This window comes from Plectropomus leopardus, chromosome 10, assembly GCF_026936395.1.
Source record: "Plectropomus leopardus strain MGB_pleo_1.0 chromosome 10, ASM2693639v1, whole genome shotgun sequence".
In the NCBI taxonomy this organism is placed as follows: domain Eukaryota; kingdom Metazoa; phylum Chordata; class Actinopteri; order Perciformes; family Serranidae; genus Plectropomus; species Plectropomus leopardus.
Genome location: NC_142185.1, coordinates 38,096,008 through 38,114,978, shown reverse-complemented (window position 1 = coordinate 38,114,978; position 18,971 = coordinate 38,096,008). Strand labels below are relative to the sequence as shown.

Genomic DNA, 18,971 nt, shown 5'->3' with positions numbered 1-18,971 from the left:
AGAACACAGCAGGTCTCTGAGTTCAAACTACCAGCTGATCAAAGCAACTCATCAGCTGATTAAACGATCTGATCAGCTGATTAAACGAACTGATCAGCTGATCTAAAGATCTGATTATGGTAAGAAAATGACTGATTTTACCTTCATCTCGACGGCGTCCTTAAGTCTGCTCATGTGTTCTTTCTCTTTGTCCATTACTGTCACCTCGTGCATCTGACCTGAACACACACACACACACACACACACACACACACACACACAGCAATTTTTCTTTGTCTTCTTTACATTACTTTGTTTTATTCCTCTGATAGTTTTTACCAGTTGAAAGAACGGTTGCCAGCTGTAACCATGGTGACGCAGTCTGACCTTGAGCTTGGAGTTTAGCGACCTCCTCCATCAGAGCGTCCTGACTCTCCTCCAGCTTCCTCTTCTTCTGCTCCACCTTCTGCAGGTCATCGGTCAGAGACACGATCTTTGCCTGCAGCTGCAACACACACACACACACACACACACACACACATACACACACACACACATACACACACACACACACACACACACACACTGTGAAACAGAGGCTTAATTTTGTTTATTATTTTTATGGTGATTCGTGTGAAAATCAACTTGTTTGGGTTGAGTGGAAGAGTCTGCAGAGGTAGAAAATTTGTAAAATATGTTCAAGCTTAAGGGTCTGTACATTTTTTTTTCTGTTGGGAAATATTGTAAATATTGTAAATTATTTATTTATTTATTTATTTATTTACACGTGTATGCACAAAAGAAGGCATATGCCACTTTCAAAACAAACTTGATGGGAAAACGTGCTGTTCTCCACAGATACTTTGACTCCTGCATACGCACAGAAACTGGTGAGAGGACAAACTGTGACTCCAGTGGCAGAAGGATGAAAAGCGAGACTTTGATACCATTGTGTAAAATAAATCGAAATATTACCTCTCACGTAACAACAATATTTGCATGTTATGAAATGTTTTCTTATACATAAAAAGGTGAACAGGAGGGCAAATAATGTGTACACTGCTGCCATATTCGATGCCTCAGTCAGGCAGATACAAAGAGATAGTTTGATATAATGTTATCATACATCATATACTGTGTTTTTTATGTTTTATGTATTTTAGTATCTCTGTGTTGAATGTGTTTTATTTCACTGCGAAGCGCTGTGTAACTGTGTTTTGAAAGGTGCTATACAAATAACATTTCTAATCACTATTTTTATTATTATTATTATTATTATCATCACATTTTCGTTGCACACAGCTGCCGCTCAGTTAGTGTACTCCCCACACCTGTAGCTCTTCAGATGCAGTCAGTCGATGTGTGGATATATAAACTCAATCACTATTATTTAATTATTTGGCAGTGTTCGAGGATGAGGTGCGTGGGAGACAGGAGGGGTTCCCCGACAATCCCTGCCAGTCTCTTATCAAGGAGGGTGAGCTCCCCTCTCCTCACCCGTCATACACTCTGCCTGTGAAAGGCGATGCATTTTTTGCATCCACTTTAATATCAAAATACATACTTAAATATCACAATAAACAACGTGGTCTCTGATTTAAAAAGTAACGTTACAAACGGACTCACTATGTTGTTTGTCACTGCCTGCTGAATCATGTGGGACACCTGGTAAAATTCAGTGAACTGGTCTGGTCTGGTGTTTGGCTTTATTTTAAACCAGTTTGAAACATTTTTCATCCCAATTATTTATCGTGATTTATTGAGATAAATCAAATAATTCTTTGTAAAAATCAGACACCCCCGCAGAGCTCGAATGGAACAGTCCTTTGTTTCATGAGACTCGACAGAGATTCAATCGATTCAGCCGCCAGTTGCCCCCCAAAACACCTCTAGATGGCAGAACCCCGGACCTCACACCAGGTGAGCAGGTGTTACCTGAGAGACTAGCAGCTGACAGGTGAGCAGGTGTTACCTGAGAGACTAGCAGCTGACAGGTGAACAGGTGTTACCTGAGAGACTAGCAGCTGACAGGTGAACAGGTGTTACCTGAGAGACTAGCAGCTGACAGGTGTTGAGTTCCGTCTCACTGGACTCCATCCTGCTGATATTCTCCGTCAGGTTGACCTCCAGCTGTTTGCTGCGGTTCACCAGAGATTTGACCTCCGACTTCATCTTACTGACGTAGAGACGAGTTGTGGTGAACTCCTCCTCCATCACGCCGCTCGTCTCCGTCATCTGGAGAGACAGAGACAGACTGTAGTGTCCTCAGTTTATTAAAGACTGTCTCCGTCATCTGGAGAGACAGAGACAGACTGTAGTGTCCTCAGTTTATTAAAGACTGTTTCCATCATTTGGAGAGACAGAGACGGGCTGAAGTGTCCTCAGTGTATAAAATACTGTCTCTGTCATCTGTAGAGACAGAGACAGACTGAAGTGTCCTAAATGAACGGAAGTGTGAATGTCTTACAGCTTTGAGGTCTGTGGTCCCGAGGATGCTGCCGATGTCACTGAGGTCCCTGAGCAGCAGACTGAGGATCTCTGCGGACCTCTTCTTATAGTGAGAACTGATGTCCTGCAGTGAGGACAACTCCCGCTGGACTGTCTCCAGACTTACCTGAACACATGAGAGAACAACAAGAATTGATCATAACAACACATACACAGACATAGAACCAGCAACCAAATGTCCCACTGTCCTAAAACCCAAATGTCCTACTATCCTAACCCTCCTGCTGTCCTGTTATCCAGACGTCCCACTGTTCTAACACTCCTACTGTCCTGACATCCAAATGTCCCAGTGTCATAACCCTCCGACTGTCCTGACATCCAAATGTCCCAGTTTTCAAACCCTCCCACTGTCCTAACATACAAAAATGTCCTACTGTCCTAAACCTCTTACTGTCTTGACATCCTAATGTCCCACTGTCCCAACCCTCCTACTGTCCTAAAATTCAAATGTCCTACTGTCCTAACCCTCCTACTGTCCTGACATTCAAATGTTCAATGGTCCTAACCCTCACACTGTCCTGATCCTCTGACTGTCCTAACATCCAAATGTCCAACTGTCCTAATATCCAACTGCCCTAACCCTCCAACTGTCCTAACATCCTGTCCAAACATCTAAATGTCCTGACATCCAAATGTCCTAACATCCAAATGTCCTGACATCAAAATGTCCTAACATCCATCTGTCCTAATATTAAAATGTCCTAAAATCCAACTGTCCTGACATCTAAGTGTCCTATCATTCAACAGTCCTCCCTCCCAATGGTCCCACCAGTGTCACATCTTGAGCCTTGTCTTTCGATGTGGACTCACAGTTTTGTGTGCCAGCTCCTCGTTCAGCTGCTGGTTTAGGCGGTTCTTGGTCTCCACCTCCTGGCTCTTGTGGTCATAGTTCACGGCGAGCTCCTCTAGCGCCTGCAGCACCTCCTTCACCTCCTGTTTGGCCGCATCGCTGTCCCTCTGCAGCTGGGACAGCTCCCCCTGCAGGCGCTCGTAGTCCTGACGGCTGGACACCAGCAGCTGGGGGAGAACAAGGCTGATATCAGATACTCACTACTGTGGAGGTCTGTACCAGAGACTGTCACACTCAGGAGAGACACTCAGATGAGACACTCAGATGAGACACTCGGGTGAGAGTATAACTCTCAGGTGAGACTCGCAGGTAAGACTGTATCACTCAGGTGATACTGTATAACTCAGGTGAGACTGTATCGCCCAGGTGAGACTGTATCGCTCAGGTGAGACTGTATAACTCAGGTGAGACTGTATCGCTCAGGTGAGACTGTATAACTCAGGTGAGACTGTATCGCTCAGGTGAGACTGTATAACTCAGGTGAGACTGTATAACTCAGGTGAGACTGTATCGCTCAGGTGAGACTGTATAACTCAGGTGAGACTGTAACGCTCAGGTGAGACTGTAACACTCAGGTGAGACTGTATAACTCAGGTGAGACTGTATCGCTCAGGTGAGACTGTATAACTCAGGTGAGACTGTATAACTCAGGTGAGACTGTATCGCTCAGGTGAGACTGTATAACTCAGGTGAGACTGTATAACTCAGGTGAGACTGTAACGCTCAGGTGAGACTGTATCGCTCAGGTGAGACTGTAACGCTCAGGTGAGACTGTATCACTCAGGTGAGACTGTATAACTCAAGTGAGACTGTATCGCTTAGTTGAGACTGTAACGCTCAGGTGAGACTATATCGCTCAGGTGAGACTGTATAACTCAGGTGAGACTGTATCGCCCAGGTGAGACTGTAAAACTCAGGTGAGACTGTATAACTCAGGTGAGACTGTAATGCTCAGGTGAGACTGTATCGCTCAGGTGAGACTGTATCACTCAGGTGAGACTGTATAACTCAGGTGAGACTGTATTGCTCAGGTGAGACTGTATAACTCAGGTGAGACTGTATAACTCAGGTGAGACTGTATAACTCAGGTGAAACTGTAATGCTCAGGTGAGACTGTATCGCTCAGGTGAGACTGTATCACTCAGGTAAGAGTGTATATAACTCAGGTGAGACTGTATTGCTCAGGTGAGACTGTATAACTCAGGTGAGACTGTAATGCTCCGGTGAGACTGTATTGCTCAGGTGAGACTGTATCACTCAGGTGAGACTGTATAACTCAGGTGAGACCGTAACCCTCAACTGTCAGGTGAAACTGTAAACCTCAGGTGAGACTCACCTCGTCCTGATCAATCAGCTGCTGTTTGAGTTTCTCCACCGTCTGACTGTGATGGTTGATCTCTTCATCCTGAAACAAAAATTCATTGTTTATTCAAAAAAAAATACAAGAATTTTCCAGATCATCCCAAACACACCACAGAAATGAAGTAACAATACAGACATGAAGTAACAGTACTGACAAGAGTAACAGTACAGACACAAGTAACAGTACAGACATAAAGTTACAGTACTGACATGAAGTAATAGTACTGACATGAAGTACATCTGAATGGAAATATAACGCTAGTGGACTGACTTGTCCCCCGTCATCACACGTGAATGATTCTGACTCACCTTGTCGTCCAGCTGGTGGTACAAGTCGGTGATCAGCGTCTCGTACTGCGTCTTCTCCTCATCGGACAGAGGGACAGGGGGCTGAGCTGAGCTGTCCGTCTCCGCTGGCATCTCACTGCTGCTCTTCTTGCTCCTGCTGCTCAGCTGCTCCTCCACAGGTACAGACTCACCTGGAGGAGTCAGCACAGGTTCATCTTTAGACAAATGTCCTCTGAAAACACCAGAAATGTGTTCGCTCCGACTCTAACTCTGAAAAGCTCATAAACAACAGCGTGAGCAGCGTTCACACGATCACATGACAAGTCGGCGATCACTCTGTTAGCTACCGTCTGCACTGAGCTTCAGTCTGCTAGTGACACTTGAGAAAAAACATCCTGTGTTCAAGTGTATCGTGGACTGTTCAGGGTCTGACGGATCATGTTCAGGAATAAACCGGCTGAACCAGCCCAGCCCGACCCATCGTCCCGCCGCTCCGGGGTTACCTTTCCTCCAGCGCTTCAGCTCATTCTCCAGTTTCTGGACGACGATGTTCAGGCTCCGGCTCCTCTCCTTCTCCTTCTCGTACTTCTTCTTCCACTCTTCAGCCGTCAGCTCCAGATTCACTGACACCGTGTTCTTTATGGTCTTAGCTCTGCAACACGAAGACAAACACTCAGACAGGGAGAGGACGGACGAACAGACTGATGGACAGACTGATGTCAACATGCACACACGCGCACGCACACGCACATACACACACACACACACACACACACACACACACACACACACGGAGTACAGTGATGTCTCCTGCTGGACCGACTCTAAACTGGACACTTTGTTTTCTTTTCTAAGACAACAGATTTTTCTGTCGGTTAAAAAGTTGTTAGAATGACTGTATATTGATGACTGTATTTTGTCAACTGTATTTTTATGACTGTAGTCGACTATATTTTGTACCTGAACCATTTGGTACCTCTGTTTGAACATGAAGGTTCATCCTGAGGGGACAACGATCATGATAATAACCTGAACTGTTTGGTACCTCTGTCCAAACATGAGGGTGGACTTGGTTTCAGCCTCGTTGTAAACAGAAGGAGAGCAGCAGATGATGATGGTGGTCCGACAGTTTCCCCCCAGAGAGTCCTGTAGGATCCGGGTCATCTTACTGTCCCTGTATGGGACGTGGCTTTTCTAAAAACACACATACACAGTTACCTCAGAATGATATCAGTGAGTGCTGAAGTTTAACTGGAAGCTGAAATTATCTTTAAAATGGAAATTTCAACATACAGGAAGTTTTTCAGGTTTAGGCTACACCACTAGGCTGGCTAACATTATATTGTTATCATTATCATTATGTTATATTATCATTATGTTAATTAGTATCCCGTTAGTTAGCATCCCGTAACTTAGCATCATTTTAGCATCACATTAGTTAGCATCATGTTAGCACCGGTAAAGCGAGGAGTCACCTTTCCTTCGCTGAGAGCAGCGATGACATTTCCCAGAGCAGAGAGAGACTTGTTGATGTTTTTGGCTTCGTCCAACACAGCGCCTTCTGCTCCCGTTTTACTCACCTGAACATCAAAATCATTTTGATTACATTCATGAAAGAGGCTGAATGATAAAATAATCCAGTTAAATATCCGTTCCTGTATGGCCCAATCAATTAATCAATGGATGATCTGTTAATTTTATTTATCATAAGGTTAAATTTATGTGAATGTTATGTTAATGTTGTGTTACATTTCTGTGAATGCTGTGTTAAAGTTGTGTGAATGTTGTGTTGATGCTGTGTTAAAGTTATGTGAATGTTGTGTTAAAGTTGTGTGAATGTTGTGTTAAAGTTATGTGAATATTGTGTTGATGTTATGTTGATCTGTTAAAGTTATGTGAATGTTGTGTTGATGTTATGTTGATCTGTTAAAGTTATGTGAATATTGTGTTGATGTTATGTTAATGTTCTGTTAAAGTTATGTGAATGTTGTGCAGCGTTGTCTTAAAGTTATGTGAATGTTGTGTTGATGCTGTGTTAAAGTTATGTGAATGTTGTGCAGCGTTGTCTTAAAGTTATGTGAATGTTGTGTTGATGCTGTGTTAAAGTTATGTGAATGTTGTGCAGCGTTGTCTTAAAGTTATGTGAATGTTGTGTTGATGCTGTGTTAAAGTTGTGTGAATGTTATGTTAATGTTCTGTTAAAGTTATGTGAATATTGCGCAGTGTTGTCTTAAAGTTATGTGAATGTTGTGTTGATGCTGTGTTAAAGTTATGTGAATGTTGTGTTGATGCTGTGTTAAAGTTGTGTGAATGTTGTGTTGATGCTGTGTTAAAGTTATGTGAATGTTGTGTGAATGTTATGTTGATGCTGTGTTAAAGTTGTGTGAATGTTGTGCAGCGTTGTTTAAAGTTGTGTGAATGTTGTGTTGATGCTGTGTTAAAGTTATGTGAATGTTTTGCAGCGTTGTCTTAAAGTTATGTGAATGTTGTGTTGATGCTGTGTTAAAGTTATGTGAATGTTGTGTTGATGCTGTGTTAAAGTTATGTGAATGTTGTGTTGATGCTGTGTTAAAGTTATGTGAATGTTGTGTGAATGCTGTCTGAATGTTCTGTTAAACTTATGTGAATGTTGTGCTGCTGTTGTCTTAAAGTTATGTGAATGTTGTGTGAATGTTGTATAAATGTTATGTTGATGTTCTGTTTAGGTTATGTGAATGTTGTGTGACTGTTGTGTTAAAGTTATGTGAATATTGTGTGAATGTTCTGTTGATGTTCTGTTAAAGTTATGTGAATGTTGTGCAGCGTTGTCTTAAAGCTATGTGAATGTTGTGTTGATGCATGTGTTAAAGTTATGTGAATGTTGTGTTGATGCTGTGTTAAAGTTGTGTGAATGTTGTGCAGCGTTGTCTTAAAGTTATGTGAATGTTGTGTTGATGCTGTGTTAAAGTTGTGTGAATGTTGTGTGAATGTTATGTTAATGTTCTGTTAAAGTTATGTGAATGTTGTGTGAATGCTGTGTGAATGTTCTGTTAAACTTATGTGAATGTTGTGCTGCTGTTGTCTTAAAGTTATGTGAATGTTGTATAAATGTTATTGTTGATGTTCTGTTAAACTTATGTGAATGTTATGTTGATGTTCTGTTTAGGTTATGTGAATGTTGTGTGAATGTTGTGTTGATGCTGTGTTAAAGTTACGTGAATGTTGTGTTAATGTGAAATAATGTCATCTATGATAAAATGTGTTAAACACAGTGAGCGTGGTGGAGCGGTGTGACCTTCTCGCTGCCTGCCAGGTCGACCAAGTAAAGTTTTCCAGACAGTTTAAGCTCCGTCTCCACGTTCTCCTGCTTGATGTTGATTAGAAAAATGCTGTGACTGCGAGAGCTGTGCTCGTTCATATCTGTAGGACGAAGAAACAAGAAATACATCTTGTCACCTTTTAAATCTAATAAAGAAAAGAACCAGATTATCAGCGTAGCGCCCCCCAGAGGCAGCAGTGGTATCAATGAAAAATGAACAAACAAAATCCTGATGTTATTTGTTCAGAGTCTGAGGGGGGCGTACTGCAGTATTAGTGGTATAAGCACTATTGTAGTATAAGCAGTGCTGTAGCATTGGCAGTAATGGTGGTAAAAGCAGTATTGTAGTATTGGCAGTATTAGTGGTATAGGCAGTATTGTAGTATTGGCAGTATTAGTGGTATAGGCAGGATTGTGGTATTGGCAGTATTAGTGGTATAAGCAGTACTGTAGTATTTGCAGTATTAGTGGTATAGGCAGGATTGTGGTATTGGCAGTATTAGTGGTATAGGCGGTATTGTAGTATTGGCGGCATTAGTGGTATAAGCAGTACTGTAGTATTGGCAGTATTAGTGGTATAGGCAGTATTGTAGTATTGGCGGTATTAGTGGTATAAGCAGTACTGTAGTATTGGCAGTATTAGTGGTAAAAGCAGTATTGTAGTATTGGCAGTATTAGTGTTAAAAGCAGTACTGTAGTATTTGCAGTATTAGTGGGGCAGCTGTGGCTCAGAGGTAGAGCGGGTCGTCCTCTAATCCGGAAGTCAGCAGTTTGATCCCCAGCTCCTCCAGGTAACACGTTGAGGTATCGTTACGTATTTACGTAAATATCGTATTGAACCCCAAATTGCTCCCGATGCCGCATCATCGGAGTGTGAGCGCGTGTGAATGATTACTGAGTAGCAGGTGGCACCTTGTGCAGTAGTTTCAGCCACCAGTGTGTGAATGTGTGTGTGAATGGGTGAATGTGACAATGTAGTTTGAAAGCGCTTTGAGTGGTCAATAAGACTAGAAAAGTCCATTCACAATTTATAAGCAGTATTGTAGTATTGGCAGTATTAGTGTTAAAAGCAGTACTGTAGTATTTGCAGTACTGTAATATTGGCAGTATTAGTGGTATAAGCTTTATTGTAGTATAAGCAGTATTAGTGGTATAAGCTTTATTGTAGTATAAGCAGTTTTGTAGCATTAGCAGTAATAGTGGTAAAAGCAGTATTGTAGTATTGGCAGTATTAGTGGTAAAAGCAGTACTGTAGTATTGGCAGTATTAGTGGTAAAAGAAGTATTGTAGTATTGGCAGTATTAGTGGTAAAAGCAGTATTGTAGTATTGGTAGTATTAGTGGTAAAAGCAGTACTGTAGTACTGGCAGTATTAGTGGTAAAAGCAGTACTGTAGTATTGGCAGTATTAGTGGTAAATGCTGTATTGTAGTACTGGCGGTGCAGGTGTGAACTCACTGGTGACGGCGACGTGTCGGTTGGCTTTCCCCTCGTCGATGACGTCCATCACTTCGTCAGGACTGGAAACAAAACGTTCCGTGCAGCCCTGACAGGAAGTACACACCGGTTAATTGCTGTTACCGTAGTACTGATGCTATAGTATCAGTATGCTGTAGTATTTTAACTAGTGCAGCGCAGGTACCTTGACAAAAGGAACCCTGTTTTTGTCCTCGTGAACAGCCAGGTTGGTCTTCGACACTAAAACATGAATCACAGTCATTATCAGTTTGAGTTTAAAAAGCGGAACATCAAATGTTTTTCAGTTTTTTTCTCACCGTCCAGTAAGTCTCGGATTTTATCCAGGTAGATTTCAAAATAAGAGACCTGCAGAAAAAAAACAGACACACTGTTTAAATTCTGTTCCTACAAAATGACAAAATTCTGCTTCAAGGGAAAAAAAGATATTTAATTCATCCGTTCAGACTGACGACTTAAACCTCAGCATTCACACACGTTTCTTACACATTTAATCATAACTCTCATTAAATGATTCGGTTTCTGTGATCATTTCTACCATTTTAAACACCAGCCACAACATAGCAATGAAAATTACACACATTTTTGACGCAGTATGCTTTTATTTGGCCACTGTAAATTAACAGGTTAGTGAGATTTATCCTCACTGATGTGATGTTGTCCTCTTATATTATTTATTAATTTCATTGTTTTTATTATTATATTTAGTAAAACTTTATTCATTTAGTACTTAAACTGGCTTTTGTGATTGCCTGTATCACTTTTATATTTTTATTTGCTTTAACATTGCTGAGATATTGTGTTTGCATTTTATTCTGGCCTTTTTGTTTGACTTTTCCAGACCTTTCTCTGTTTGGCATGTTTGTTGATGTTTATTTTATTCTTATATTACACATTATTTTATTACATATAAGGTGCTATATAAATAATGTTTTTATTATCATTATTATTATTGTTATTATGTGTGGCAGGTCACTTTATGTTGGATGGTATTTTCTGGTGTTGTTGCTGGAGAGGAGCAGGGAGCAGCTGGTGCACAGGGAGCAGATGGAGAGCAGGTGGGTCAGTGAACGCCTCGCTGCTTGCTGCAGGACGTCTGATCTCACATTAGATTCTTTATAAAAAAGATGGCTAATTTTTACTGAAAATGACACAAAAGAGACAAATCAATACCTTTAATAAAAGAAACTACAGAGTCCCAGCTGTCCAGAAAAGATCTGTTTGAAATATTCATCAAAGTCTGTTTCCCACGGCTGAAAACTTAAACGGTGACAACCTCAAACATGTTCAGGTTTTTATTCTAATGTGATGTGTTGAGCAGCTCATCAGATTCTGGTAATATTTACTTATTATATTCTTCATATTAAAGTGTTAATCATAATGTGATTTCCTAGAAAGCAATTAAAAGAATAATGGAATTAAAATACTGAAAATTAATTATGAAAATTAAAAACAAAAATCACCACCTGGGGGCTGCACCACAAAGCCAGATTAGTGTCTTAGGGAAGAGTGTTGAGTCTAAAGCCGCAGTCTCCTGGGTCTAACCTCTGCTGGATCACCACGGTAACTGATGCTGCAGACTGGATCACCATGGTAACTGATGCTGCAAACTGGATCACCACAGTAACTGATGCTGCAGACTGGATCACTATGGTAACTGATTTTGCAGACAAGATCACCACGGTAACTGATGCTGCAGACTGGATCACTATGGTAACTGATTTTGCAGACAAGATCACCACGGTAACTGATGCTGCAGACTGAATCTGGTCAGGAGCAGCTTACGTTCTGAGTTTCAGCTGAAATCAGCTGAAAAACATCTTTCAGAGCTTCTCCTAACAGAGCTGTGTAGTTATAACATCACTGTATGCATTGCAAAGCTTTTTTTCCCACAGGAGCCTGCAGTTTATCAGAGATGCAATAAATCTGAGACCAAATATCTTTTAATGACCTGGTTGTGCCTATCACTGAGCTACTGAATATGTGTGTGGTGTGTGTGTGTGTGTGTGTGTGTGTGTGTGTGTGTGTGTGTGTGTGTGGTGTTTTCTGCTCAGTTTGTCAACAGTGACTCTAAAAGAAGCTTCTTTAAAACCACAGATCATATTATACAAGGTACAAGGTAATTTTATTGTCACTTTTCTTAAACGTAGTTTAAGAAAAATTACATTTGAGGTGATCCTAAATCCTAACAGGTCACTATAAATTTTTAATCAGGATGATTTTAATTTCACATTAAATGTTATGTAATTCCTTCAGATCAGATCATACCGTCACCACCACTTATGTTTAAATGTTTGGTTCTGATTGGCTGAAATCAGTTTGTACTCTGCTGTTATATTACAGCTGATAGATCAGCCTGTTAATATTTATCACAGATATTATTCAATCCATAAAATTCATTTTACTTTGATTTGTCCAAGAACTAAAGTGATTTAGTGTCTTTCATTATGGGACAGAGTCAGACCTAAATATAGTTCTTGTTTAGCTTTCATGTTTAAATTAAATTTCCTTCAGACGTGTCAGGAAATTTCCTTAAAGGTGTTCTCGAGAATGAAACAGACGGACATAAAAATGAAAACAATAACGTATTTGAATAAATTGTCTTTTGTTTCAGTTTCACGCTGGCGGCTCCTGACTGATGTGACCGATGAGGTCATCAGTGTAAAAATGACATCACCTTGATGTGAAACTCCAGGTTTTCGTCCATGGAGTAGATGTGGTCAAAGATGTCTCTGGCGATACGAGGGATGATCCCCATCAGGTCCAGGTCGTGCAGATTTCCCTGAAAGATTAAAAACACATTCATCGTCATCGACAGTAAACATCAGCTGATCAGCTGGATGAAAAACGTGATAAATAAATTAAAAAAACAGTGAGGGATCCTGACCTCCATGGTGTGAGTCTTTCCTGATGACGTCTGACCGTATGCAAAGATCGTCCCGTTATATCCTCCCAAAACATCTGAAACACAAACAACATTCACACAGCGTTAACACAACATTCACGCAGCAAAACATTCATACAATATATGCACAATATTCACACATCATTTACACAACATTAACACAATATACACAAAACATTGATACAAAATACACACATCATTAATAATGCATACGTACAACATACACAAAAATATTTACACAACATACACACCATACTTACACAACGTTAACACAACATACGAATGATGTTCACGCAGTACATACACAACAGTCACACATCATTTACATTCACACAACATTAACACAACACACACACAATACACACACAACACGCATGCGCCTGTGTGTGTGCATGCGTAGGCCTGTGCTTATATGTGTGTGTATAAAGGGTTAAATTAGTGATGACCTCTGACCTTTGACGATCTGCCTGGCGCAGGTGTCGTACACCTGAACCTGTTCAGCTGTCGGCGGGAGGACTCGGTCAAATACATACGGCTTCCCCTGAAACACAGGAAACACACCGTCAAAACAAAGGTCTCTGTACATCTTCCCCTGAAACGCAGGAAACATGTCAAAATAAAAGTCTCTCTATGTCTTCCCCTGAAACACAGGAAACACACCGTCAAAACAAAAGTGATGGAAACCTCACGTCTTGTTTACAGACGTGTTAAAGTGGCGTCACGTTTACAGACGTGTGAAAGTGGCGTCACGTTTACAGACGTGTTAAAGTGGCGTCTCGTTCACAGACGTGTTAAAGTGGCGTCTCGTTCACAGACGTGTTAAAGTGGCGTCTCGTTCACAGACGTGTTAAAGTGGCGTCACGTTTACAGACGTGTTTAACCTGTTTTAGCCTTCCTCCTGTGTCATGGTTTGGAAACCTGTCTTTGAGAGACAGGAACTCGCTGAATCAGATCACTAAATGGTCTCGTCGGCTGACTGCGGAGTCACAGCTGTGTCTAGAGTTGCTGTGTACCAGACAGTTGCAGCAAATGGCCAGTGCTGTCTGTAATGATGAGTCCCATCCTTTAGTCAGTCAATTCCAGCATCTTCCATCTGATTGCAGATTCAAAGTCCCAAAATCTAAAACCAAGCACTACAGAAACAGTTTTGTTCCGGTTGCTATTGCTCTTTTAAATAGGTCCAGATGCACTTGGACTGAGATCTAGTTTATGTGTTTTGCTTATTGATATCTATTTATTTCATCAAATTTCTTGGTTTTAATTTAACTTTTATCTTCACTTGTACCACATTTTAATCTAATCTAATCAGTAAGCATTGTGAGTACCTCATCCACGTCCCTGTTTTGTACAGTCTTAACCTCTGTATCTGTCTTGTGTTTTAAATGTATGTGTGAACTGTGGATGCACTCTCCTGTTGCTGAAAAACAAATCTACCTGTAGATATAAATAAAGTCACCTGAACCTGAAAATGACCACATCCCTCAGGGAGTCCTGTGGGGGGTACGGAGGGAATATGGGGTGCTGGGGTCGCTGCTGCCTAACCCTGCTGCCCTCCGGTCCCTGTATGTCCAAAGTGAGAGCTGAGTCCACAGACTTGGCGTAAAGTCAAACACATTCCCAGTGGGTGTCGGCCTCAGCCAGGGTTGTCCCTCGTCTCCGAGGCCTTTGATGTCCCCCAGGACGAGCTGGAGAGTATTGCTGAACCCCGTTCTCAGATAAGCGGGGGACGATGGATGGATGGATTATTTTTAGTAGTAATTTTATAATTTTATTATAATTTACCGCCCAAACTTTTCTCCTGCGATACATCACAACGTCTGCTGTGAAATACATCCATAAAAACCTAACAGTTAATGGATTACTTTTCTGTCGATCAGCCAGAGGAATCATTATTGAACACTGGACGGTAAAAGGAAACAGCAGCTGAACAATGACTAAGGATTAACCCTTCGTCCTCACTCTGTGCTTCAATAAGACACCTGTTGTCATGGTAACTGCATCCCAGTGGGAGACGACTGAACAAATCAGAGGAAGAGAAGATGGTTACTGCATGCGCACACACACACATGCACACACACACACGCACTCACACACACACACACACACACACACACACACGCGCACTCACACACACACACACACACACACCTAAATGGCCTTCAGTGGACCATTGCTCTGTTTCGGGTCATTTTGAATTAAATGTGATAAAAATGCTGCAAAAACAAACTGATATTCAATATTTTCATACAAGACAGCTTAAATTATTCGTCTGCATGCCGTCAGAGGGCCACATCTCAGCCGGGTGTTGATGCTGTCAGTCACATGATCTCTGACGGCCTTCAGCAGACAGAATATTTCCCATGAGACTTTGCTGTAGCTCCATCCCCCATTCTCTCAATCAAACCTTCAGGCAGATGACAGAAAATCAAATCTGAACAAACGTGACACTGTTTCTGTTTCTTTTGATTTCAGACTGAACTGTGATGCTCTGTCAGGATGTTTATGTCGGGTTACTCTGATCAAAACAAAAGAGTTCAGGTTGTGTTTGCTCTTTTTGTCAAGAAGCTTTTCAGACTAAACTTTCACAGATGAGTCTGTAAAACAAACAAAAACCTTTAAAGCAGAAACAAACGTTAACATCTGTTCATATCGAGCTAATGACGTCTCATTACAGAGACCAAGCAACGACAAACGCACTCAACTCGCCTCGTTAAATTTATACATCAACCTCATTATATTTATACATCCGCCTTGTTAAATTTATACATCAACCTCATTATATTTATACATCCGCCTCGTTAAATTTATACATCAACCTCATTATATTTATACATCCGCCTTGTTAAATAAACAACCCTGTATCCAAAGAAGCCTGGACGTTGTGTTAAACAGAAATAAAACCAGTAGTCAATGACCAGTAAATCCTTTTTTAACTATATTTAACTGAACCTTGAGCCCAGATATTTAATGTTCAAAGTGATAAACTTTATTGACAATTTTTTTGCTTAAAAAATTAGGGGGATTTGTAAAGAAAACATGTCAAATGTTTAGAGGGCATGATTTCTTGTTTGGTGTTTATTTTATTTTACATTTTTTCTCTTTTTTTTGTATTTGAAATTTTCGGTTATTTTTGTTTTGTTAGATTTTTTTGGCAATATTTCACAAAAACATTTTGTTGGTTTTTGTTTGTTTTATTATTATTATTATTTTCCTGAAAGATTTTTGGGTAGTTTTTTTTTTCCTTTAAATTTTTTTGTAACTTTTAACGTAAACATGCCACAGGTGGGAAAGCATGTTTTGATTTTTTTTCCCCCTAATTTTTGTTTTCAAACATTTAGGCAATCTTTAAAGAAAATATTTTAGCAATTTTGTTTTCTCTTAAAAAGTTATTGACTTTCTTTTTCTTTAAATGTTTTAGTAATTCTTTTTTGTCTTTAAAATGTTTGTTATTTTCTTAAATGTTTTTACATAAGATATTTGGGCTTTTTTTTGTGGCTGCAACATTTTTTGGTGTTTTTTTTTTTTCTTTTTTCTTTTTTTTTATATCATACTATAACATACTAAAAAAAAAAAAATCACAGAAACAGAACTTCTCTAGACCCGAGCTCGTCTGAAACTGACTGAATGAAGCTGAAAGCTCCATACAGGTTTTGGAGCAACATTTGCTGTCATCCAGACCAGGTCTTTTTCAGGAACGTCCCTGTGTCTCCCAGCGAGACAGTAGGACACATTGTGCAGGTGTCCCAGCAGCATGGCTTCGTGGTAACAGAGGTCAGGGACCAGATTGATCTGCTACAGTCCAGAGCTGTCCCCCATTGGACATGTGTGAACATCATGACGCACAACATACGACCACAGAGAAGACACACTGAAGACGGACATCAAGACAAAATGGTCTTCAACAGTTAGTGTCCTCACTGAAGATGGACATTAAGACAGAAAAGATTTAAACAGTTGGTGTCCACAGCTCCCAAACACTGACTGTTGTTCAGAGAAAAGCTGCTGTCTCACAGCTGACACATGCTGCTGTCTCACAGTGGACACATTCTACTGTCTCACAGTGGACACATGCTGCTGTCTCACAGTGGACACATGCTGCTGTCTCACAGTGGACACATTCTACTGTCTCACAGCGGAACATTCTACTGTCTCACAGTGGACACATGCTGCTGTCTCACAGCGGACACATTCTACTGTCTCACAGTGGACACATGCTGCTGTCCAACTTCATTGCAACCTATTGAGGACAGAAAACTACAAAGTTTTTCAGTTTGAATTTTGTTATTTAGACACACCTGTGCAGTGATGATGATGATGATGTTTAATCAGACACACACCTGTGCAGTGATGATGATGATGATGATGTTAAATCAGACACACCTGTGCAGTGATGATGATGATGATGATGTTAAATCAGACACACCTGTGCAGTGATGATGATGATGATGATGATGATGTTAAATCAGACACACCTGTGTAGTGATGATGATGATGATGTTTAATCAGACACACCTGTGTGATGGTGATGATGATGATGATGTTAAATCAGACACACCTGTGTAGTGATGATGATGATGTTTAATCAGACACACCTGTGTGATGATGATGATGATGTTTAATCAGACACACCTGTGCAGTGATGATGATGATGATGTTTAATCAGACACACCTGTGCAGTGATGATGATGATGATGTTTAATCAGACACACCTGTGTAGTGATGATGATGATGTTTAATCAGACACACCTGTGTGATGATGATGATGATGATGTTTAATCAGACACACCTGTGCAGTGATGATGATGATGATGTTTAATCAGACACACCTGTGTAGTGATGATGATGATGTTTAATCAGACACACCTGTGTGATGATGATGATGATGTTTAATCAGACACACCTGTGCAGTGATGATGATGATGATGATGATGTTAAATCAGACACTGCTGTGTAGTGATGATGATGACGATGTTAAATCAGACACACCTGTGTAGTGATGATGATGATGTTTAATCAGACACACCTGTGTAGTGACACCTGTCAGCAGTTTACAGGTAGCTTGTGATGAAGATTTTAAGCAGTGGCAGTGTATTCGCTGTAACTGACTGAACCATTCAGATGCTGTCAGGATCAATAAACTGATCTCTGATTTTGACAGTTAATTGATTAAATTAGTGTAAATATTTTTTTCTGTTTTCTGTTTGTGGTGATTTCAGGTGAAACTGAATAATTTTCACTGAATCATCTGAAACAGGAAACAGTTGCTTTCTATTGTGTTTCTATTGTTTCTGCTGACGGAGGGTGTGCCGGTAAAACACCGCGTGTGTTTTTTTCACCAGTGTAAACCACTCACGCTCTCTCACACACACACACACACACAAAGTCGGTAACGGACTCACCGCCACCACCACCGTGTCCTCTCCGTTAAATTTGGGGATGCTTTTGTCTCCGCGGATCCGCTCCGCGTCGTTCAGCGGCCTGAAGCGACACATCACCTTCACCCCGCACACCCCGCACTCCGCCGCGTCCACCATCACCGACACCGCCCGGAAAACAACACGGTCCGGTAAACACTGCCCGGTAAACAACACGGTCCGGTAAACACTGCCCGGTAAACAAAGCGCTTCTGTCCCAGTCCACTCGGCTGAATCGGCGTCTCTCCGTCAGGATCCACTCCCACCTCTCAGGTCCACCCTGAAGCGCCAAGCCGCACGGTACTCTGGGACATGGAGTCCTCCTGTTTCCATGGAAATCAATTGATTACTGATTAGCTGTGTGCTACACGGACAAGGACTCACATTTTTATAAACTCCTTCCGACGTGGAAGTAAAACAAAAACATGTTTAATTAACAAAAGAAAAAGAAAGTATTACATTTCAAAAGCATTTTTACCCGATATACCACAACAACCAATAATAATTAGGCCTATAATAATAATCATAATAATAATTAATGAACCAGGTTTGAACACTGAACAGAGAGAAGATTATCATTAAATATGCTATCTTCATATCTAAGTAAATATATTTAAATTATTTATTATTATATAATACTAAGAATTATATTATGTATTATTAAATCATATAAAATGTTTTTTTCCTATATTTTATTTATATGTATTGTGGGACATTAGACTACATATTATAAATAATTCCAGACTAAAGCTGCACAAGAGAACCAATCATCTGAGTCCAGCTCATATATTTATCTAAAATAACACATTATCACCCATTACTGATGAAGCATTTAAAAACTTAAATTATTAAATTAAATTATTTCCCTCTGTCAAAGTATGAAACGGCAGAAA

General features: G+C 40.6%; 1 protein-coding gene across 6 annotated transcripts in view; it reads right to left on the bottom strand.

Moving 5' to 3' along the window:
* Positions 1 to 18,364, bottom strand: part of LOC121948675 (kinesin heavy chain-like) — a 32,212-nt gene extending 13,848 nt beyond the window's left edge. For 3 of the 6 annotated variants that reach the window (XM_088083844.1, XM_088083843.1, XM_088083845.1), the window contains exons 1-18: positions 18,064 to 18,364; positions 13,118 to 13,205; positions 12,647 to 12,720; positions 12,437 to 12,541; positions 10,059 to 10,107; positions 9,926 to 9,981; positions 9,742 to 9,829; positions 8,262 to 8,386; positions 6,463 to 6,567; positions 6,033 to 6,181; positions 5,491 to 5,639; positions 5,009 to 5,178; positions 4,674 to 4,742; positions 3,298 to 3,504; positions 2,447 to 2,593; positions 2,026 to 2,214; positions 367 to 484; positions 142 to 218 (exon numbers count right to left, since the gene is read on the bottom strand). In XM_088083844.1, the coding sequence (XP_087939970.1) occupies positions 142 to 218; positions 367 to 484; positions 2,026 to 2,214; positions 2,447 to 2,593; positions 3,298 to 3,504; positions 4,674 to 4,742; positions 5,009 to 5,178; positions 5,491 to 5,639; positions 6,033 to 6,181; positions 6,463 to 6,567; positions 8,262 to 8,386; positions 9,742 to 9,829; positions 9,926 to 9,981; positions 10,059 to 10,107; positions 12,437 to 12,541; positions 12,647 to 12,720; positions 13,118 to 13,205; positions 18,064 to 18,198 (2,100 nt within the window). In that variant the 5' untranslated portion in view covers positions 18,199 to 18,364. Of the gene's footprint in view, positions 1 to 141; positions 219 to 366; positions 485 to 2,025; positions 2,215 to 2,446; positions 2,594 to 3,297; positions 3,505 to 4,673; positions 4,743 to 5,008; positions 5,179 to 5,490; positions 5,640 to 6,032; positions 6,182 to 6,462; positions 6,568 to 8,261; positions 8,387 to 9,741; positions 9,830 to 9,925; positions 9,982 to 10,058; positions 10,108 to 12,436; positions 12,542 to 12,646; positions 12,721 to 13,117; positions 13,206 to 16,959; positions 17,255 to 18,063 lie in introns of those variants that run through there. The other 3 variants (XM_088083846.1, XM_088083848.1, XM_088083847.1) reach the window with 3 other exon arrangements.
* Positions 18,365 to 18,971: the final 607 nt, after the last annotated feature.